Here is a 24,246-nt window from a genome sequence, read left to right as displayed (position 1 = left end):
AATGGTACGAGGACCTCTAGAGCTCTCTTCACCAACAGTAGACACGTTCTGAGCTAAGCACACTAGAAGATGCCTAGCTGCATTACTTCAAACACCATTCGAATTTTATATTTTGACTTCAGCTCAACAAATCATCTTTCATCATAACACTGTCATCCATGGAATCCAGAATAAAAGAAATGGATCCCTCTGTGCCAAAGAAACCTCTCCATGGTAAAAATAACCTTGGAAGGACTGAATCGTGAAACATAGTGTACATACAGTATTATGAGTAACTTTGTAAATATGTAAGTGAAACCGCCAGCATGCGTCACACCCTCAAGGGGTCCACAAACACTAGGTTAAGAATCATTGTTCTGTTTTACACGCATATTATAGCAGATTATAGATAGATAGGTGGAGTAATGGCGTATCTGTAACAAAAGTCATGACATACAGAGAAATAGATAAATATTCAGATTGATAGATATACCGATAGGTTAGGTTAGGTTCTAGCCATACACCCCTTACAAACTGGGGTGTATGGCAGCCATCAAACAGGGAGATACTACTGCCTGGGAAGATATTGGAAGCATAATGTATTTTCTAATGGTAGACCCTGCTGCCATATGGCATCACGAAAATTGTGACCAAGTCCCAGGTTGCTGATCTGACTTTCTGCCTCATTTACACACAATTGCAGGGTCTCAATTGTTTCTCTTAATTTGTCAACACAACATACATATATTGTTTCTCACTATTGATCATTTTTTACATTTTTGTATTGATTTATTATTATTATTATTATTATTATTATTATATTATAATAGATTTTTATTTAATATTTATTATAATTTTTTATTAATTTTTATTCATTATTATTATTTATTATTAATATTATTATTAGTAGTAGTATTATATTTTGGCCCCACAGGGCCTAATGTGGTTCATTGACCTGTGCTCTGGTGGGCTAATCCCGAAAAAAAGCTAGTAAACTCACTTAGCCACGCTCATGTAGGTGCAGAGCATCATACTGTATATACTGTATATATATATGCAAGTAAATCACTGTGCTGCAGTGAGTACAGACTAGTCTGTACTCACCCCTGAAGATGTGAATTACACGAAAGTGTGTTTTCTTCTTTCCTTGTGGTTATCAGCATATACCTAGATCACGCGCACTACATGATATATATATATATATATATATATATATATATATATATATATATATATATATATATATATATATATATATATATATATATATATATATATATATAACAAGAATACACAAGTAATAGATGGATAGACAAGTAGATAGATTGTTAAATAGAAAGTTAGATAGATATATAGATATACAGGTAGGTAAACTGAGAGATTGATAAACTGACATATACAGAGATAGACAGGTAGATCAATAGATAAACAGGTAGATAAATAGACAGAAAGGAAGATAACTAAATAGATTTATTGATAGATAGATAGACTAGTTACCGCCATACAAGACACTATCAATAAAGTCAATATGGTCGGCGACGTTGGTGTAGATGCCGGGCATGACAGACTCCTTCTTGCAGGCTCCTGTGAAGCTGACGATCCCGACTAGGTAACGATGACCTTGTCCGTCATCCAGGTACAGCGGCCCTCCCTCGTCACCCTGCAGAGGCACCCCATCAGTTAGTGGCAGAGAGAGAGAGAGAGAGTATCATATAAGTTATATGTATAATGGTTCATGTACGCCTTCCTTCCTGGGTATTACACTCACCTTACATGCCCCCCTGCCTGGGTATCCAGCACATATGACCTTGCTGCCATTTAACAAGTTAGGGTAAGCTTGTTTGAGGTGTGGCAAGAGTCCCGCTTCCTGGTACTGTTTCTCACACTCAGCTAACGCCATCACCTCCACCTCCACCTCTTGTAACACGGGCGACTGATGAGCTGAAACACAGACACTGTTAACACTTGGACGCTTGGGCCTCTTGTAACTCGGGCGACTGATAAGTTGATATGTACTGACCACGGTCATACATGTTAGGTAACTTAAAATCAGACAATTCATATTACGCTGCATGGTTCATGTGTAGGGATCCCCTCGTATTCCTAGAAGCACTGGGTTTGGTCTTGGGTATATATTTATCGATCAAATGGGTCACTTTACTAGTAATGATATTCAGCGTAGTGTCTGCGTTCTTGTACCTTAATAAGTCAGGTCAGTTGATACCCCTCATCTGTTCCCTCATCCCATTGTAATTTCCCTTGTAATATTTGCACCTTGGCCTGGCCTTATCCTGAACTAGGTAACAGTTAAATCTGAATGACAACACTATATGGTGACTGGTGCCAACTGGGGCCAAGGTGTTCCAGTTTGGCCACCATACCCTCCTCGTTTGTTATGATGAGGTCTAGTGGCTTGGGTGTTTGCTCCCCTCTGTTATGTGTCGGGTCTCTAACATGTTGGAACAGAAAATTATCTCTCAGAGTTTCTACAAAAGAGTAGCAGGGTTATTCAAGTCATTCGGGGTGGACTCGTTTCTCCAGTCGATGTCCCCATAGTTAAAGTCCCCCATAATAAGGAGGTGGCTAGGGTTGAGCATCGCCGTGTTGTTTATTAACGTTCTTAAGTTCCTTTGATTTAGTGGGCCACAGTTTGGGGATCTGTAGATACACCCGACGATAAGTAAGTCCCCTCCCTTTAATTTAATTTTACACCAATTGGACTCTTCAAAAACATCCTCTCCCTGTACCCTCGCCTGGCTGGCTCTAAAGTCTTGCCTAGCGTAGATAACCACACCCCTCTTGCAAGGTCCTTGTCTAGAAATTCGCTTATGTTGGGAGAACTAGTGTTATCAACGTTTGTATTTCCACTTTTTCCTGGCAAGCTCAATCTCTGATTAGATTATATGAATAGACATAGGAAATTTCCCTGATTAGGAACACTGAAGTTCATAATTAAGTATACAGCGATCCAAAATGGTAGGGAAGGTCTGTTGTAAGTGAGATCAACCTTTCTGGTATGAATGTGGGGAACCGAGTTGCCCAGCGGGCGCACGTATATACCACTAAACGAGGGAGAATCACGCATTCGTGACTCTCCCTCATCGTATCTCCAGGCATGTTAACCAGTGTTCCACACCGCCATATTAATTCAGTTTAACTTAGTCAATTTTGTGAATATCAGTGTTCATGTTGTAACAGTGAAATTGTCATTTACCCAGTGAAAGGATCAATATAAAGCAAGTGTGGTCTGGATCGTTACCAGATGTATGCTTTGTATACAGTAGTTGAAGTCAGGCATTTACGCATTCGTGACTCTCCCTCATCGTATCTCCAGTGTGTTGAGCTGAATACTCATCGGCTACCGTGGGTCGGTAGCCGTGTTGGACGATGCCGTTAATTCGACAGGATTAAACTGGGAAGTCTGTTTCCTGCAAATAAGGCGCCAGCTCCCTTGGCGTGTGTCAGTCTACAACCCACCCCTAACAGGGATCTTCATTTGTTGTAGAGATACCAGTGTTACCCTGGGGCACTCCTTACAGTTATATGGGCCTAAGTATTATTGTTATTGTATATGATTGGTGATAATATATGATTGGTGATGAATAACAGGTTGAGTAGTGATCCCATAACAATTGATGGTATCAGTAAATATGTTGTGTGAGTTGAGTACATCAATTGAGGGAGAAATACCATGTTCTGCATTCCGAAATAGCGTGTTGTTATAAATAGTATTTTAATTCGGGATATTGTCGAAGTGTGTCATACAGCCATCTGTAGTGACAATGACATAATATAATGATTGTTTAATGATGCAATAAGTAATTGAAGTTGTTTAATGAATTAATAAGTAATTGTGGATCTATTTTATCAATGGTAGAGTAAGACCTGAGTGTCCAATCTTGTCTGAGTGAACTTAATAGTTGTTTAATCATATAATAAGTAATGGGAGTTGTTTAATGACGTCATAAGTAATTGAAGTTGTTTAATGATATAATAAGTAACTGAAGCCCTGTCTTATGAATGATAAAGTGGGACCTGAGTGGTCCAGTCAGGGGTGAGTGTACTTGATTAACATATTGTTCACTCCTTGTGTTAATACATGTTGAATTGGTAGACTACGAGTATCACCACTCTATCCTTTCCCACACTGGTTCTCAGAAAATAACTAACTCACGTGCCTAGAAGCTCGCTACCTAACAGTTAACTAAGATATGTTATAATCTAATAAAAAGTCTGGGTGGTGGCAGGTTACCGTTGTAAGTATAATAAGTGTGGCAATAAGAAAGACATGGTTCCCAGACTAATCCATGGTTTAGAATATAACTAGAACAAAATATATGGAAGAGAATATAATATATATGAAAGAAATGAAAGACTTGGAAACTATAGCAGAGAAATATCAGAAGTACTTATATAAGAATTCTAAATAAAGAATTGAAGAAGGATAACTCTATAAAACAGGATACTCATTGAAAAGAAGGCTACAAAGAACATATAAGTATAGCAATAAATAAGAATACTAACAGAAAAGAATATCTGGATGGTAAATTATAAAGAGAAAGAAACGGCCCGTTACACTAGGGACTGTCAGTTGGTTGAAAATGTTCAAAGGAGGTGCCACCAGACTGGTGCCTGCACTTCGGCACCTCAACTACCCTGAGAGATTGGAGCGCCTTAACTTGCCTAGCTTATACTACAGACGGGCAAGGGGTGACCTAATTGAGGTATATAAGCATCTCAAGGGGCACTACTCAGTCGAGAGTCCTTACTTGGAGCTGGTGGACGCTCGCCCCACAAGGGGTCACAGCTCAAGATTGAAGAAGCCGCAAGTCCAGAAAACTGTGAGGGCAAACTTTTTTGGAATGAGGGTTGTAAACTCTTGGAACAATCTACCAGAAAGTGTTGTGACGGCACCAAGTGTGAGCTCTTTCAAGACAAGACTTGACCAACACTAGAGCGGGTTCAGGTACATTCAGGAGCCGGTGCATTCTGTACCCTTCCAGTTTGATTTTCAGCCTTTCGTGGGGTACACTGTCGAAAGCCTTGGCTATGTTCGTACTTCAGTTTTACCTCTTACAATACGGAAGACTGGTGACCTGACACATAATGATAAACGTGACATGGAAATTATTAGACCTGTATTTTATACCAAAACCTGAAATTGTACTGATGTTTCCTTTTAAACCTAATATGTGTAACTCACAATTGTTTGAGGTAACTCTCAAACGTTCAGAATACCTCAAACTTGTTTTGGGTACCATAAATTACAACTGGTCAGTGTATCTTACAAGGGATCAGGGTATCTCACAAGTGCTCAGGGTAACTCGTAAGTATTTTGGAAAATTCTGAAATTTTTGTGGTAACTTACTAGTACTCGAAAGAGCTCACATGTGCCTGGCTGACTTACTTTCATTAACCAGGCCGAAGCCTGAGCCGATAACTGTGGTTCCTACAGACGGACGCTCGGAGGACACGCAGAAAGGAAACACCACATCGTTGAAGGAGATTTTCTCCACCGTCTTCAGTAAGGCTATGTCGTAGCTCCGCACCGGGGAGTCTGGCCTGTGGACATGGTAGGTTATGGACACTCTGAGGACACAGGGGAGTTTTATCTGTAGATATGGACACTGAGGACACATGGAGTCTAGGCTGTGGATATGGTAGGTTAATGACATGTTGAGGACATAGAGAAATCTGACGTATGGACATAGTAGGTTATGGACATGCTAAGGACACAGGGGAATCAGGCCTATGGACAAGGTAGGTTATACAGTTCAATCAGTTTAACCTTAATTGGAGAAACATTTCTGAAAGCAATAGTTTCAAACTCAATTCAAACTCACCTCGAGATATACATGTTGATTAATAATTCCCAGCATGGCTTCACCAGTGGGCGTTCATGTCTGACAAATCCAATATCATTCTTTTCAACTGTTTCGAATCAGTTGATGACGGATACGATTATGATGTGATTTACCTCGACTTTAGCAAAGCTTTCGACAGGGTCACTTATGGAGGCTCATGGAATTGGTGGGGATATTCTATATAAAATTAGGGCGTGGTTTAAGGCTAGGAAACAGAGAGTCAGTATTAATAGCACTAAATTTGATTGGAGTAACATTAATAGTAGTGTACCCCAGGGCTCATTACTTGGACCATTACTATTTATTATATACGTGAACGGCATAGACATAGCAAGGATTAGACAGTAACACAAGTAAATTTGTTGACAACACTAAAATAGAGTGTGTAATTAAATTTGACGAGGTCTCCGAAAAATTACAGGAATCTCTAAACAAACTTTTCAACTTTTCTCATGTTCTGAAAATGATCAATGTCAATATAAAAAATCTCGCGGTGAGAACAGTTTTGGGGTAATGATAAGTAGGAACTTTAACCCTTTCACCGCGTGTCACGCACTTGCCGTTTAATTCTGGCTACCACCAGACGATTTTATTCAGCATAGGGAAACCTCCCGCTGTGAAAGGGTTAAACCAACACAACAATGCGTAATGTTCGAAACAAGGCTAACAAAGTACTTAGGTTCATACAAAGGAGTATTAATTACAAGACTTGCGAGGTTATCCTTAAACTTTACATCACGTATGTGAGGTCTTACTGTAGTTTATGCAGTTCAGTTTTGGTCAGTGCACTATAGGATGGATATCATGGATATGAAATCCCAGAACACATTCCGAAAAGGATGAGAAAGCTTATCCCCCGGGCATTGCAGAGAGACGGAGTGACGTGATCGAGGTGCATAAATGGAAGTCAGGGTTAAACAAAGATGATATAATAAAAGTACTTATATCTTACCAGGGGTAAACTTGTAGCAATGGTTTCAATTAGACAAATTTAGGTTTAGGCGTTAGATAGGTAAACACTGGTTTGGAAAAAGTTACCAATCATAATTATTAACCTGAACACGCCGGGTAGCTTCAAATATAGGTTGGACAGATATATGAGCGACAGGGGTCGGGTGCAAACGGGGCTTCTCTTGTCTAGTACATATTCCTTAACTGTTAAATATCAAGACTTCTAGGAGAAAGGGCAGAAGAGTGCATGTAAGACCATTCTCTTGCCCTCTGATCAACATCTCGGCCTTATCCTTATAACCCACCATTACCTGTTGCTATACTGACCACAGTTATGCATTTTAGTTAACATAAAATCAAGACGATTCATATTACGCTCATTGGCCCATAAAACATGGAGCTAAAATTTACTGATACGTCAGTTTTCTCTATCGTTCGTTTCAGAATACTAAAAAATCTCATGTGTTGTATTTTTAAAATTACGAATGAATGCGTATGTGTTACTGACTTTCTTAAAAAAAACTGACAACAGTTTCAATACAATCATCATACTCTCTGATGATTGTGAATGAAAACAATCTAACTTTAGTGGTGAATAGATTAGTCGTAATGTCTCACAGGCGGAAAAAGGATTCGTACCTCTATTGCAAACTTTAACACTCATCTCACTTTTTCCGCCTATGAGACATTACGACTAACTTATTCACCACTAAAGTTAGATTGTTTTCATTCACAATCATCAGAGAGTATGATGACTGTATTGAAACTGTTGTATTTTTTTAAAGAAAGTCATTAATCATTTGAGAGAAATCTATCAACAACTCACTTCTCTGAAATTTAGCGGCTGGGCCTTGTTCGTTAAGTTAGTGCATTGCAAACTCAAACACTGATTAGAATGTAATCATTACTTTTTTATTTTACTATTATCCTCTTTACCACTGATCAGCTCGTTAGCCGCTTGGGCAATCGGTCACGTCTCTGTTACTCACTATTGGCAAGTATTGGGCATGTACTGGCTCCTGAATGTATCTGAACCTGCTCCAGTGTTTGCCAAGTCTGGTCTTGAAACAGCTCACACTCGATGCCGTCACAACATTCTCTGGCAGGTTGTTCCAAGAGTTCACAATTCTCGCTATAAAAAAGTTCGCCCTCACAGTATTCTGGACTTCAGGATTCTTCAACCTTGAGCTGTGACCCCTTGTGGGCCGAGCGTCTGCCAGCTCCAGGCATGGACACTCGAAAGTGTAGTGCCCTTTGAGATGTTTATAAACTTCAATTAGGTCACCCCTTGCCCGTCTGTAGTATAAGCTAGGCAGATCTCTTTTGATAGCTGAGGTGCCAAAGTGCAGGCACTAGTCTGGTGGCATTCCTTTGGACATTTTCAGTTAACTGACAATCCCTAGTATATCTCGGGGACCAAACTGGGTGAAAGTACTCCAGGCCGGGAAGCACCTTACTCTTGAAGATCGTTACGAGGGACGGACTGTCTAGTATCTGAACGACCTTCTTATAAGACCTAATAATTTAGTTGCTTGATTCACCTTCTTCTTTCACTGGCCTGAGAACTTCAGTTCATTGTCAACATACACACCAAGGTTCTTTTCGTTTTCAGTCTCTAGTAACGCAGTTTCTTCGTCCCGTTGGGACATATGTTACGCCTCCTTACACTTCGTGACATTGAATCTTAGCAGCCATTACTTCGACCATTCTTGAAGCTTACAGAGATTTTTCTGCAGCTCTTCACAGTCTGTTTGGTTCTAAATTTTCCTAAATAACTTGACAGCGTCCGTAAACATTTGTATGAGGAGTGTACAGCTTGTGGCATGTCATTTATTAAACAAACAAACAATAATGGGCCCAATACAGTCCTGTGGTACCCCGCTTGTCACAGTGTACACATGACGATTTCGTATCATCAATCACCATACACTGCTTGCGATCATGCAGAAAGTCTCCGATCCACGCGAGGACACTTCCCCGAATCCCGTACCCTTCCAGTTTAATTTTCAGCCTTTCATGGAGCACGCTGTCGAAAGTCTTGACAAAAGCTAGGGATATGTTGTCGATATTGCCACCCTGTTCCAGAATTTGGGTCCAAACATCCAGTACCTTGAGTAATTGTGTTAAGCAGGAGTGTCCCATCAAACCGTGTTGGCAATCCTTTACAAGGTTGTTTCGTAGTAAATGTTCCATCACGGCATCTCTTATAATGCTCTCAAGTGCTTTACACACAAGGCTGGTCAGGCTCATTGGTCTATAATTATTCGTGGGGTGACGATCACCATTCTTGAAAATAGGACTCAGATAAGCCATTTTCCATTCACTGGTATTTAGAGAACAGGATCTTCAGGGGCTAAGCAAGCTCGTTGCACAAAAAATTAGCAAGTAAATCAGAAAATAAGAGAAACATAACCAAGGAAATTAAAAAAGGTTTTATAAGAGTAGCGACCGAAAAGAAATAGAAATCAATAATTAAAAACAGTAAACATCTTAGAAATGTTACCAACTGATGGAATCATTATTATAACTTCTCCCCCTTACACAGGTTAGCAGTGGAGATAATTCTCACCGTGCATTACAATGCAGGGCAGTACCAGCAACAGCCTTCTTGCTTTACCGCATTCTGCATCGTCCTAAAAGTTGATGCGGTCAGGCACATGCAATTCATCCTAGACGCCGTCCCCTTGCAGTAATTGCATGTTAGCAAACTACTTAGTGACCCTGGGGTTTTAACCTCCGACTCCTCACGTCTATACATGTTCTGTTACAAAGTGTCTTCTTCCTCTTACGTACTTACACCTTGACAGCTGTCGCCATTGACAATCGGGGTGGCTAGTGTGGAGGACGTCTAGACTCTGTAAGAATCTTCTTAGCCTGAAGCCCAGTTTACGATGTGATATAATTCAAACTGTCGGTTGTTTAATAATAATAATAATAATATAATAATAATAATAATAATAATAATAAAACTTATTATTACTATGATAATTTATTTTGTGCGCTTGTGTCAAGGCTTACGTGTCAAGGACCTTTTAAAGCCCACGGCTCAGCTGCGTCCCTACAGTAGGCCTCATGTCTGGGAGGGGGGTGGTGATGCTAGCTTTCGTAATAAAACGTCTATTATCCTGTGTCTCTACTATACACGGTCACAGTGTTTAATATAGATAGCTAGAATTTGGTTGCGTATGTAAATAACCGCGATAATGCTCACAAACGTCAAAATAGGGGAGAAGGGAGGGGGGATTGGTCGATCTCGGACAAACCACCATGTAAAATTGGACTCCACATGTGATCGACCACAATTTTTAGCGTAGAGCTGAATTTTCGAATGGTTATTTTTTGCGTGTGCACTGAAATCCAAGGGATGGGCCCCTGCGAGGTCCAACCACTTGAACAGTATCTTGTGTGTGTGTGTGTGTGTGTGTGTGTGGTGAAGAGGAAGGCAACTTGCATATGTCCTCTTCACCACCAAGACTCCTGCTGTGCCTCCTCGTGGCAACACACGTTAACTGGGTGCCTTGTGGGCCCAGACTAGACCAGCAGGGGATCTCGGAGCAGGAGTGGGACCGAGAGGGATGGTGAATAGGCCCACTAGCATATGGACACATCCTGGCACCTACCAACCACTGCCCTGCTGCCTTGCGGATTATCCTTGGTAAGTACAAAGCTACGGGAGTAAATCCCAAAAGAAAAATCTGCGGTGGAGCCCCGCATCAGGCAGACATGCTTACAGAGCTACAACAAGAGCCCAACGGTGGTAAAGGTGGAAGAGGTGACCCACATGGGAACCCAACAACTCCACTGGCGGATGACGGCAATGCAAGATGGGTAGGCTACTAAGGCGAAACCCAACAAATTGGGCTATCGACAGTCCACTGCAACTCTCCCTCTGGACAGTTGTTGCAAAACTCACGTGCAGCCATCATCCTGCTCATCATAACTATTATCATCAGAACCCCTATACCCCCAAAAGTCCCATGGCGACGGACGATAGGTGACGGGGACAGGAACAGATGACTGCCGGGAGTCTCTAGTCACAACTCTGCACATGGGTTTATGCACTAGGATCTAAGCAGCATGGCAATCCGTTCCTGTCTGTGCGGCTGGGCAGTCCTTTCAAGGAGCCACTCTGCTAACCCAACATGGGACGGGGCTAGAAAAGGTGCCCTAAACATAGCCTGCCTAAAGAACCAACCTGATTGATCAACCGCACCCAGTAAGGTCATCCTTATGCAGTCGAAAATACAGTAATAATCACAAATCAAACCAAAAACAAACCGTACAACCTCTTATGGTCGCTGCTGAAATGTCAGGAACCTTCTGGATACTGACACAAATGAGCATTCTGAAAGAAGAACTGCCCTTGTGGCAAAAGAGCTGGCTAGGTATAACATAGACATAGCAGCCATTAGTGAGTCCCGGCTCCCAGACGAGGGTCAACTCACAGGATGGGGGTCTGGCTATACCTTCTTCTGGAAGGGTAAGCCTTCTGTGGAGAGAAATGGCATTTATGGAGTTGGCTTTGCCATTCGCCAATTCATCCTACATAGGCTAACTTAAATGCTTGTTGGGAACAACGAGTCCCACTGAATCACACACATCATGCATTCTTCATTAGTGCATACGCCCCAACACTGGATGCAAAGGATGACATCAAGGAGACCTTTTATGCCGACCTCGACCGAGCGCTAACCTCTATCCCCAGAGAAGATAAGGTTGTGCTCCTTGGTGACTTCAATGCCAGAGTAGGCAGAGATGCTGACATATGACAGGGAATCATAGGGAGAATTGGACCAGCCAAGTGTAATCCCAACGGCCTACTCCACCCGAGCAAGTGTGCTGCACACAACATCACTATCACCATTACCTTGTTTAGGCAGGCAGACAAGTTCAAGGGTTCGTGACAACACCCACGATCCAAACACTGGCATCTCATTGACTACATCATGGCTTAGACCATTGTGACACTGATCATTGCCTCGTCAGAGCCAGGCTCTCACTTCACGTCGCCCCAAAAAGACGAAGGCAACAAGCCTCCAAAAGAGGTTTTAACACTAAGCGTCTGGAGGATCGAGCAGTAGCACAGGCCCTCAGAGAGTAGCTCGAACATGGGCTGATAAACAGTCCGACAACAAACAACCCAAATCCCAGTGCCGAATGGGATATTCTCAACACTGTCATGACAAAAACCTGCAGATAGCTCCTCGGCCAGATCGAAAGAGTACACCAGGACTCGTTTGATGAAAATGGCCCGGAAATCAACATACTCGTCGATGATAAACGTGATGCTTTAACTGACTGGCATAACAACCCTCAGTCTTGGACAAAGCTAATACATTCCACAAGAAGAAAGTGACGACCCAGCACGAACTTTGAAATCTAAAGAACGAATGGTTAAATATAAAGCATGTGGAATGCAAAAACTTGCAGATCAACACAAGATGTGTAAATTTTTCAATTTCACTAAATCATTTTATGGCCCAACTACTCATGGCGTGGCCCCTTACCGCTTATCCGACAGTAACTCCCTAATTAAAGATGAAGAAAACATTCGTCAGTACTGGAAAGAGCACTACCATTTGATGCTCAACCAAAACCCGATGTGGATGTCATGACTACCCAACAGGTTCCTCAGCATCCAGAGCTGACCCACCTCAGCTATCTTCCATCCCTGGATGAGGTAGCTACTGCTATCAAACAGATGAATAATAACAAAGCCTCAGGGACAGATGGAATCCCAGCCAAGGTGTATAAAGCAGGGGGACCTCTTCTTATCAGCCGTCTTCACTCTCTCCTGGAGAATATAAGGGAAAAGGTGAGAATCCCCTAAGCTCTTAAAGACTGCTCCATCATCAATATTTGTAAAAACAAGCGAGACCGGTCAAACTGTGGCAACTAGAGAGGAATATCGCTGCTGTCCATAGCTGGCAAGATTATCCCCCGAGTCCTCTTAAACAGACTTTTTCCTGAGGCAATAGACTTCCTGCCAGAATCTCAATGTGGATTTAGACCATCACGTGACACAACTGACATGATCTTTGCTGCCCACCATATTACAGTAAAAAGTGCAGAGAACATCGCCATTGTGGGGCAACTCCACGATGTCATGAAGATCAGTGTCCTACACAATGACATCTAGTCTGAGTTCTTCCCCATCCAAACAGAGGTTAAACAAGGGTGTGTACTGGCGCCAACTCCCTTTTCCATTTTCTTGGCTGCCTTCCTTACTTGTGCCAGTGTCAATTTAGCCAGCGGGGTGGACATAATGTACCAGATGAAGGGTCTTTTTAATATAAGACGACTCCAGGCAGGAAGAAAGGTGTCGGCAGCTTTCATTACTGAATTTCAGCACGAAGTCAACTCCACCCTTGTCGCTCACACTGAACGCAACCTACAGGAGATCATAAACATCTATGCAGATGCGTATGAGCAATTCGGCCTTGAGGTGAATGTACATAAGACTCAGATTCTCTTTCAGCCTGCTCCTAGTTCAGCCACACCTCCACCATCCATCGAGCTTAACGGTACTACCCTCTCTAATGTTACCCACTTTCAGTATCTCGACTCCCAGCTGTTCACCACCGGGGGCATCGATGAAGTGATTCAACATCGGATCAAATGTGCATCTCAGGCCTTTGGCAGACTCCGTACCCATGTCTCCAGCTGTAGGGAGCTGACATTATTTACAAAGTTATACATTTATCGAGCAGTGGTCCTCCCCACCCGGCTATATGGCAGTGAGACCTGGGTCACATACAGGAGGCACTTCAAGGCACTTGAAAACTTCCACCAACGTAGTCTACGTTTCATCCTCCGAGTTTGCTGGGAAGACAAGAGAATAAATTACAGTATTCTTGTTGACACCTACTGTAGGAGCATCGAGGCTGCCATTATCCATGAACAACCACGTTAGACTGGCTGTATTACTCGCATGGATGACAGTAGACTGCCAAAGCAGCTACTTTACAATCACCTAACGAATAGTGAACGTAACGCTGGCGGGCAACTGAAAAGGTATAAGGATAGTCTTAAGACAAACTTGAAAAAGTGCCAAATCGACCCCCTCACCTGAGAGATGATCACTCCACACTGTAACGCTTGGAGGAGCACCACACGAGAAGGTGTCAATACTTTCGAGTTAGCCCGACTGCATACTGAGGCAGACAAGCGCCAACGCCGGAAATAAGCTGCCGCTTCCCCTCTCGCACTAGATGCAGTCCTCTACACGTCATATCTGTGGACGGCCCTGCCGGTCCCATATCGGCCTCTTGAGCCACTCAGAGCTCACCAATGATGGTGACGTCCTTAATAACTCATATCATTGCATCATAGCTGTATGATCGTCACACTTGATTCCGAGTGACAGCAAAGTAGTAGTAGTAGTAGTAGTAGTGTGTGTGTGTGTGTGTGTGTGTTTTGGCTTAGCCACTTTTTAAGACAAAGAGCTGAATTATGAAACGTTATATAATTGAAATATACTGTAGTACGGGAATGTTAACCCGGGCAACGCCGGGTACCCGAGCTAGTGATATGTACTGTACCACTTATGCCTCTGTACAGTTTGAGCTTATGTGTATGGTATATTTTTAATAAATCATTATTTATTATACTTATTATTAAGACAAATATACAAATAAAATAAAATATTTAACTTATTGTCGGTATGAAAATATCCCCCCCCACACACACACATAATAGGACTTACTGGTAGTCAGGATGGACAATAATCTGCTCAATTTGGTAGTCTCGCGGACGAGCGTTGGTCTCATTGTCTTTTGAGAAGTCCAGTTCTCCCAGCCTTACTGTGCTGATTCTGTGAGAGAAAGAGTGAGATAAATCCAGGTCTCGTCGCCTGTTGAATAAAGAGAGAGAGAAAGAGAGAGAGAGAGAGAGAGAGAGATGCAGAACTTTGACACTGAGTTAAAGAAGTTGAAGACACAAGAACCTGGCTGAAACTGACTCAAGAACTGATGTTTAATCTTTATAATTAAATATGTGATAATTCTAGTTTAGACGATAATAATTCTTTGTACTTAAAGTTTTATTCAAGACTTAAAATAATACTCTGAACTCATTAAAAATTTGGGACTTATGGTATTTTGATTGGCTAAAAATAACGGGAATTGGATTAATTATCGAAGGCTTCCAGAAACATTTTTAAATCCGAGAATTTTCTGAATTTACCGAAATAGTCTGGATTTACAGTTTTATATTTACGCAAATCTCCCCGGACTTGATAATTTTTGGATTAACAAATAATTTTAGAAGTAAGCTTTGGACTTACGGGTGGACAGGATCGAAGACACAGAAAGCGGCCGTCAACAAGTAGCGGTCAGAGATGGGTGTCGCTCCGCAGAAGGTGTCCTGGACGCTCAGATCTGTTAAAGAAAGTCTTATATGAGAGAGAGAGAGAGAGAGAGAGAGAGAGAGAGAGAGAGAGAGAGAGAGAGAGAGAGAGAGTAGCATTTCCTTATCACAAACCACTTTTGCATGTTATTATTACCATAATTTATATATTACCATTAACTAATCCTATTAATAATAATAATAATATGTAATTTATTATTATTATGAAAGGTCTAATACAATTACTACTTACAAGCAAAAGTATAAAAAAAAAGTTAAAAATAGCACCTGATAACTGGACTTGGGGGTGAAGCGATGACTCCTGAAAGAAAAAAATAACATTAACCATAGTCTGGTGTAGTGTGTGTGTGTGTGTGTGTGTGTGTGTGTGTGTGTGTGTGTGTGTGTGTGTGTGGTCAAGTTCTGGGATAACCGTAGCTAGTTTGGTGCGGGCTGGCCTTGGATTTCAAGTTTTGTTGTAAATATGACTGGGGGAACGGAGGGGAGAGGGGGGTAACAGTCTTTCCTAGAGTTCTCTCCTCTCACTGTCCCCCCTCCCGTCTCCATCCCAGTATTCCCTCCCCCGCCCTGTCCTCACCTCCCACCCATTGCGTAACTTCTCTCTTGTTGTGTGTGATGAAAAACACTAAGAAAATTTTCCTAGTGTAAATTACCTCTTGATACGTCACTCCACCCCCACCCTTCATCCTATCCCACTCCATCTTGGCTCTCCTGTTCCAACCTTCTACCCCTAGAGTCTAGACCATCACGTACTCCAGCCTCCACCTGTTCTAACGAATCCAGGAAAAAAGTCACAGAAAAAAGGCACGGAAAAAACCTAACCTAACCAAACCTACGTGCAATGCCATCATATATATATTGTGTTGTCAATGTGTACAAGTCATGTGATTTTTTCCTGTGACCCCCCCCCCAGCCTATACTAGATCTACCCTCCCTCCCTCAGCGGCCCCTACGTAATAACCTCCCTCCCCCCCCCGCGCCTACCTATCCCTGGGGACTCCCGGAGACATACTAACCTTATCGGGAAGTGGGATTCCCTGAAACTATCCCCGGGTACATGGGGCCGCTCCTTAGTGTGTGTGTGTGTATGACGTAATAATGTGTGTCAGTCCAGGTGTATTCTTAACATTTATACCACCATTATACCTGATATTATTAGGGTTATTATCTAAAGAGTCTGTTGCTACTATTAATATGATGATGATCATAATCATAATTATTACAAATATCAGTTGTTATTGTTGTTAGAATCATTATCACTGTTATTTCTCATTATTAATAATAATAATAATAATATGATTATTATTAATTATTATTATTATTATTATTATTATTATTATTAATATTATTATTGTTATTGTTGTTTTGTCTTTATCATATAGTAATAATTATTCTTGTAGCATTTGTTGATTATTTTGTTAAAAGTGGTGGCGGGAATTACCGAGGTGGAGCCGAGCTGTGGGCCCGCTGTTCTTGACCTCCGGCCACCCCTCGAGCTGCCGGGGTTGCTGGGGCCGTTTCCGGGGTTGATGGGGCCGTTTCCGGGGTTGATGGGGCCGTTCCCGAGATTATTCTCGGGCTTGATGGGGTTTTGCCTAAGATTATTTATATTGCTTCCACCACCGCACTCTGTAGGTACAACAACAACGTTATACAGTATACTCATAATAATAATAATAAACGGTTTATTAATAGAGTTGCAGCCGGTGGCTGAAAATATACAAACTTACATGTGAGTGTGTGTGTGTGTGTGTGTGTGTGTGTGCACACGGTGGTGTAATGCATCTAGTGAGGCAGCATTATGTTAGTGTTAAGGTGCACGCACTGCTTACTTCCTCTTGCTTTCCGCTACCGCCGCTGGCTAGCCATCGTGGTGAACAGGAAAGCAACCTTGCGTAAGTACACAACCTCTTTACCATCTAGACTCCTGCTGTGCCTCCTCGTGGCAACACACTGTAACTGGGTGCTTCGTGGGCCCAGGCTTGACCAGTAGGGAATCTCCGTATCAGCAGTGAGTCCCAGAGGGACAGTGCATAGCCCCACTGGTATGTGGACACGCCCTGGCGCCTACCAACCACTGCCCCGCTGCCTTGCAGATTAACCTTGGTTGGTATAAGGATATGGGAGTAAACCCCGAACGAAAAATCTACGACGGAGCCCCGTATAAGGCAGACATGATTACAGAGCTCCAACAAGACGCCAACGGCGGTATAGGCGGAAGAGGTGACCAAAATAGGAACCCAACGACTACACCGGCAGATGAAGGCATTGCATGATGGACAGGCTACTAAGGCAAGACCCAACAAACTGGGCTATCGACAGTCCATTGTAACTCTCTTTCTCCCCAGCCACTGCAACCACATGCACCACTGGATCAGGAAAAGGGAGAGCCAAGATGTGTGGTTGCACTCCTGCCTCACAACATAAATCAACTCATGCACAGCCATCATACCTCTCATCGTCATCAAACCCCTATCCACCCCAAAATTCCTATGGCGACAGACGAGTGGCGACGGGGTAATAGGCGGAGTTGACTGCCGGGAGTCTCTAGTCACAACTCTACACATGGGTGGTATAGACGAGATGGTCGTTTATGCACTGGGATCTAGGCAGCAGTGTAATCCGACCCTGTCTATGCGACTGAGCAGCCCTTTCGAGGAGCGACTCTGCTCACCCCACATGGGGAGGGGGGCTAGAAAAGGTGCCTTAAACGTAGTCTGTCTAAAGAACCAACATGACTGGGCAACTGCACCCAGTAAGGTCATCCTTATGGGGTCGAAAATATAATCACAATTACAGATCAAAGCAAAAAAAAAAACTATATAACCTCCTGTGGTCGCTGCATGGAATCACCAGGACCCTTCTGGATATTGGCATAAATTAGTATCCTGAAAGAAGAAACGCCTTTGTGTCAAAAGAACTGTCTAGGTAAGACTTCGACATTGCAGCCATTAATGAATCCCGGCTCCCAGACGAGGGTAGACTCACAGAACGTGGTTGCAGCTACACTCCCGAGTCCCACTGAATCACTCTCGTCATTCCGTCTTCATCAGTGCATATGGCACAAGACTGGATGCAAAGGATGACATAAAGGAGGCCTTTTACGCTGACCTCGGCAGAATGCTAACCTCTATCCCCAGACAAAATAAGGTTGTGCTCCTAAGTGACTTCAATGCCAGAGTTGGCAGAGATGCTGACATTTGGCAGCGAATCATAGGAAGAAACGGAGTAGGCAAGTGTAATCCCAACGGCCTACTCCTCCTCAGCAAGTGTGTTATACACAACTTCACTATTACCAACACCTTGTTTAGGCAAGCCAACAAGCTCAAGGGTTCTTGGCAACACCCAAGATCCAAACATTGGCATCTTATTAACTACATCATTGTCCGAGAAAGAGATCACCAAACTCTCCCTTCACGTCGCCAAAATGGCGAAAGCAACACTCCAGAAGAGGCTTTAACATCAAGCAACTGGAGGATCCAGTGGTAGTAGATGCTTTCAGAGAGCAGCTCAACGATGGTTGATAAGCAACCCAACAACAAATATAAAAAATCACCTGTGCAGAATGGGGTCCCATCAAGGCTGTCATCACAAAAACCGCAACGAGACCCTCGGCCTGATAAAAGAAACCAGGAAACCAACGTATTCGTCGACGACAATGGTGCTGCCTTAACTGACTGGCAGAACAACCCTCAGTCTCAGATCAAAGCTGATAGCTTCCAAAAGAAGAAAGGAATGGCCCAGCGCGAACTTCGCAATCTAAAGAATAAATGGTTGAAAAATAGAATGTGTAAAAAGCAAAAACTTGCAGATCAACACAAGATGTGTGAATTTTTCAATTCTGCTAAAACAATAGATGGCCAACTACTCATGGCGTGGGCCCTTTCCGCTTATCCGACAGTAACTCCCTAATTAAAGACGAAGAAAACATTCGTCAGTACTGGATGTCCTGAATTACCCAGCAGGTTCCTCAGCACCCAGAGCTGACCCACCTCAGCTATCCTCCATCCATGGATGAGGTAGCTACTGCTATCAAACAGATGAACAATAACAAAGCCTCAGGGCCTGATAGAATTCCAGCTGAAGTGTATAAAGCAGGTGGACCTCTGCTTACCAGCCGTCTCCACTCTCTCCTGGAGAATATATGGGAAAAGGTGGAAATCCCTCAAGCTCTTAAAGACGCTTCCATCGTCAATATTTATAAGAACAAGAGAGACCGGTTAGACTGTGGCAACTACAGAGGAATATCACTGCTGTCCATAGCTGGCAAGATTATCGCCCGAGTCCTCTTAAACAGACTTTTTCCTGAGGCATAAAACTTCCTGCCAGAATCTCAATGTGGCTTTAGACCATCACGTGGCACCACTGACATGATCTTTGCTGCCCGCCATATTACAGAAAAAGTGCAGAGAACAGCGTCGTGACCTGTGCATGGCCTTCATCGACCTAACCAAAGCAGCCGTTTTGGCTGCCCACCAAAATTCATCGCCATTGTGAGGCAACTCCACGTTGGCATGAAGGGCAGTTTCCTGCACAATGGCACCCAGTCTATGTTCTTCCCCATCCAAATGGGGGTAAAACAAGGATGTGTACTGGCACCAACTCTCCCTTTTCCATTGTCCTGGTTGCCTTCTTTACTCGTGCAAGTGCAAATTTAGCTGGCTGGGTGGACATCGAGTACCGGCTGAAGGGTCATTTCAACATAAGACGACTCCAAGCAAGAACAAAGGTGTCGGCAGCATCCATAACTGAACTTCTGTATGCAGACTACATCACCCTTGTCGCTCACACTGAATGCAACCTACAGGAGATCCTGATCATCTACACAGATGCGTATGCACACTTCGGCCTTGAGGTGAATGTACGTAAGATTCACATTCTCTTTCAGCCTGCCCCTGGTTCAGCAGGCCGAGAAACTAGGCACTCTTTACACTCATTGCCTTTGTTCACCTAGCAGTGAGTGGGAACCTGGTTGTAAAACGGATGTTATGGATCGCATCCTGGGGAACGGTGTAATATAATAATATCTGAGGAACACCATTCAAAGAAGCAGGACTTGTGTCCTAGAAGCAAGTATGACGTGTGTCCGACCTGGGCGTATGACCAAAGTTGGTGTGTAAACCTAAGAATCCACACCTCCATCATCCACCACCGCGGACATCGATAAAGAGATTCAACATCGGACCAGATGTGCATCTCAAGCCTATGGCAGACTCCGAAACCGTGTCTTCAGCTGTAAGGTGACAACCTTAATAACTCATATCATTGTATGATCATCATACTCGATTCCGAGTGACAGCAAAGTAGTAGTAGTAGTAGGAGGAGGTTGTGTATGTAGTGGGAGATGTGTGTGTGTGAGTGGTGGGTAGAGGAGTTATTTATGTGCGTGGCTCAATAGTTGTTTGTGTTTAATAAATGTGTGATTACAAGTACACCTCTTGATCTGTCTAATTAACAAACATGTGTGTATATGTTTGTGACTGTGGCGGGTTATGTGTATATGTGTTAATATACAAATCTTTGGGTAAAAATACTCACCAAAATTCGGTTTGGCTATGGTAGGAGGCGGTGGTCTTCTGAAACACTTTCCACATGACACAGGACATCTTTCCTCCATCTCTTTCTCCAGTGTCGTACAGCGGCCCTGTTCAGCCTGGGTCTTGCACAACGGCGACTTGTCGAAACACAACGAGACATCTGTCGAAGAGAACGACTCATTTAAGAAAGAATATAAATCAGTTGAGAGAGAGAGAGAGAGAGAGAGAGAGAGAGAGAGAGAGAATGATTCGAATGTATAAATTGTTTCTTAAGAGAGTGATTCGGATGAAAGATATAATTATTTTAAAAAGAGAACTACAGTACTTCAATGAAACAAAATAAATAATTCCGAGAGAAATGGATGCAAGCTGAATATTTTTTCCCTTATGATAAATAAAACCTATTATTTGGAGGCAGCTTTTACCCGTCAAAGACCATTGCACAGAGTTTTAATTTAAGGGTGAATGGTAATATCTGAAATTATGGCCGAGTCTACTATGATGCCATCAGATTCTCTCTCTCTCTCCTCAAATCAACCAGGTCGAGATACTGTATTAATCTTACAAAACAGACTTTACTCACCTGTTTGGGCCAATGTGGTAGAACAGCACCCGACCACAACCAACAACCACACCACCATGACAACAGGCGTCATCTTCCACCAGGACCACCACGAACCACCAAGGTAGACTTGGGTGATGACCTGAGCGCTGGGTGACTTTCTGGGCTGGTTGATAAGATGGACATAATTGGAGTTAATTCGCTGCAGATTTGTATTTTTAATTTTGTACAAGATGACGTGAGATAATATTATGTATTATTTACCTTATAAACTATTTTATTTAGCTAATAAACACCCACAATAGGGGTGGCTGGCAATGGCGATGATCACGTAGTGTCGGATCCCACCCATTATTTCTGATAGTTTTGTTAAGGGTTATTATGAAGCCCAGTACTGTTCTTGGTCCCACGCTTGGGGTGGTCGACTGTTCACTAGATGAAGTACTTCCTTATGTTCGTTCTGCATGATAACTTGGCGGGCTTGAAATTATGTCCCCTCGTGTTGGTGGTGCGTGACATCATGAAACAATGGCCAGGGATCAGATTTTTCCATCATTTTCAAGATTTTGTTTGTCTCTAAGAGATTTGCTTCATTGTGCCTTGTCTGAAGGGCTGTTAGTCCAAAGGCAATCAGTCTACTTGGATAATTGAGATGACATTGTTCAGGAATCATCTTAGTCACTCTGTGTTGCACCTTTTCTAGGGATGTTAAATCTTTCTGGAGGTAATGTTTGTGTTGTGTGATACTGTCATAATTTTGAAATTTCTCTAACCTTGTCTTGCATCTGTACTTGCACAGGTTAGACATTTGCACATGCCTATACCTTCACCTGACCGTTTCATGTGTCTAAGGTGACCCTGACCAGAGTTTGTTTACGAAATCTCAATACCTGTTGCTGTATTTGTACCTGTACCTATACTTGAACTTGCATCTATGTGTAAAGTTTTTACGAGTACAAATTTAAAACTCAAAAAGTCATTTCAAGGATGTATTATTGTCTCGAGATTTCAATGCCCTACAATGTATTTGCAAACATACCCACAAAGTAAAATGCAAAATGAACGCAAATGGAAACTTCACTACAAGATAAATATTAAACCAGTAAATAATATAAACAAACATAAACGCCTATGTCCAATTTCACCATCAAATAAACACTACATACAAACACGTGTAAACACAAACAAAGAAACACGGGAAAACATCTGCATCATGTAGATACTACAAAAGCACAAACCAATAAAAACACATACACACGAATACATAAACGAACACACACAAACAAAGATAAACCCTTATACACACACAAGAGAAACACAAAGTAAATAAAAATAAAAGAAAACCTATTACAATACCCAAGTGGATGAGAGACACAGGTACGTCCGTTCTCGTCACCGTCCCAAGCGACACTAACCGGATTCTTCACCTGAGTCACCATCACCACTCACTCACTACCACAAGTCTTCGTTCGTAACCTCGTATATGCAATCAACACTGGGAAAATGTTTTATGCTATTTCAAACTTTTGTGTCACTTTTTTTTATTCAGCTACATATATTTTTTTCTTACTACCTACTGTATGTTGACCAAATCCTTCAACCTACCATATTGTTTTCCAAGAATCTCATTCTCTAAACTTCGTTCATCATTTCATAATATTTTTTCTCCTAAAGTAACCTGTTTTCCTCGTCTCTTTGGTACACACTGTTAATACTAAGTATCCCTTGTACTATACTGTACTATGTACCTGTACAATACTTAGTCTGTACTGAAAACAATAATACTATATATAACACTACTATGTGCTATAACATTTTTTTTAATTATTATTTATTGGGCACTCCCCTTCATCCTTGTGTAAGGTGAAGCGCAGAAGCGTTTACAGCGCCCAACAGGGAAGCATGCAAAGTTCATGCTTGCCTTTATGTCTCATGAATTAAGGGCGTAGAAGCCTGAAGAGTCAATGGTTTATGTCATCAAGTTATTGGAAGCTCCAACTTGTCCCTGAATACGAATTAGCAACTTTCGATTTACACCAGGTACCTACTTTACTGCTAGGTGAACAGGAACTAATGGGAGCTAGGAAGTATGTCCAAACAACTTCCACCGGCCCGGGAATCGAACCCGTGACATCTCGCTTGCGAAGGCAAGAGCGGTACCACTTTACCACCAGCACCCCCCAAATATGTGCTATATTGTTCTATATACAACACTGTACTAAGTAATATATTGTGCTGCATACAACACTGTACTGTTACATTAACTCTTCCTTGTGTTGGGTTCTCGACTAATACAACTGTTTACCAGGTGACATTTTCAAAGACTGGTTAATCTCAGATATCGGTGAAGTAAAACCGACAAGTAAAATAACAATATAATTAATTTAAACAATTTGCAATGCATACAAGAAACAATAATGCCAAAATAACTAAATAGGAAGTTTACTCTGTTCGAGAATTTAGCCAATGACTAAACAACAACTACAATTTAATCAATTACAAGATACAGCACTTAAGCTAACTGGAGGAGGAACACTTATAACATAAGTGAAGAGAGTTCACACAATGTAAATAACAATGTACTATGGGGGTGAGACCCACAGCCAGCTACCATACTGTCCACAATCTGACTGGCTGTTCTGGGGTAGTTAACCCAACACCAAGCCTCTAATGAAGGAGTTGAAGCATCGAGACAGTCCAGTGGGGCGACTCTTGGCAGTCAGTCCTCACCATCTTTTTACTTTACCAATAGATGGCAACTATAGTAACACCTCCCCAGAGTCCCTAGGGTGTGGCAACCGGTACGACTGCCCCGGGCCCTTACCTCACACAACACCAGAATTAGTGACCGCCTTAAACATAAGAACATAAGAAAATAAGGAGTCTGCAATAGGCCGGTTGGCCTGTGCATGGCAGCTCCTGTCGAGAGTTACTACCACTCTCTATCATCCATGGATCTATCTAGCCTCCCTTCAAAACTTTCCAG

The 24,246-nt window shown here is 42.3% G+C and overlaps 1 protein-coding gene across 1 annotated transcript; it reads right to left on the bottom strand.

The window, feature by feature from the left end:
• Positions 1–1,431: 1,431 nt before the first annotated feature.
• On the bottom strand, positions 1,432–22,746 carry LOC121879287 (phenoloxidase-activating factor 3-like). The gene is made up of 10 exons (XM_042385883.1): positions 22,617–22,746; positions 21,282–21,426; positions 20,700–20,858; positions 16,603–16,790; positions 15,429–15,462; positions 15,079–15,172; positions 14,500–14,607; positions 5,387–5,541; positions 1,748–1,920; positions 1,432–1,639 (listed from the first exon to the last, which is right to left on the bottom strand). The coding sequence occupies exons 2-10, from the start codon at positions 21,352–21,354 to the stop codon at positions 1,469–1,471; spliced, it is 1,155 nt and encodes a 384-aa protein (XP_042241817.1). The 5' UTR covers positions 21,355–21,426; positions 22,617–22,746; the 3' UTR covers positions 1,432–1,468.
• Positions 22,747–24,246: the final 1,500 nt, after the last annotated feature.

This window comes from Homarus americanus, unplaced genomic scaffold (assembly GCF_018991925.1).
Source record: "Homarus americanus isolate GMGI-L3 unplaced genomic scaffold, GMGI_Hamer_2.0 scaffold16894, whole genome shotgun sequence".
Lineage (NCBI taxonomy): Eukaryota > Metazoa > Arthropoda > Malacostraca > Decapoda > Nephropidae > Homarus > Homarus americanus.
Note: the sequence above shows the minus strand (reverse complement) of the source record. Positions and strands in the feature narration are given on the sequence as shown.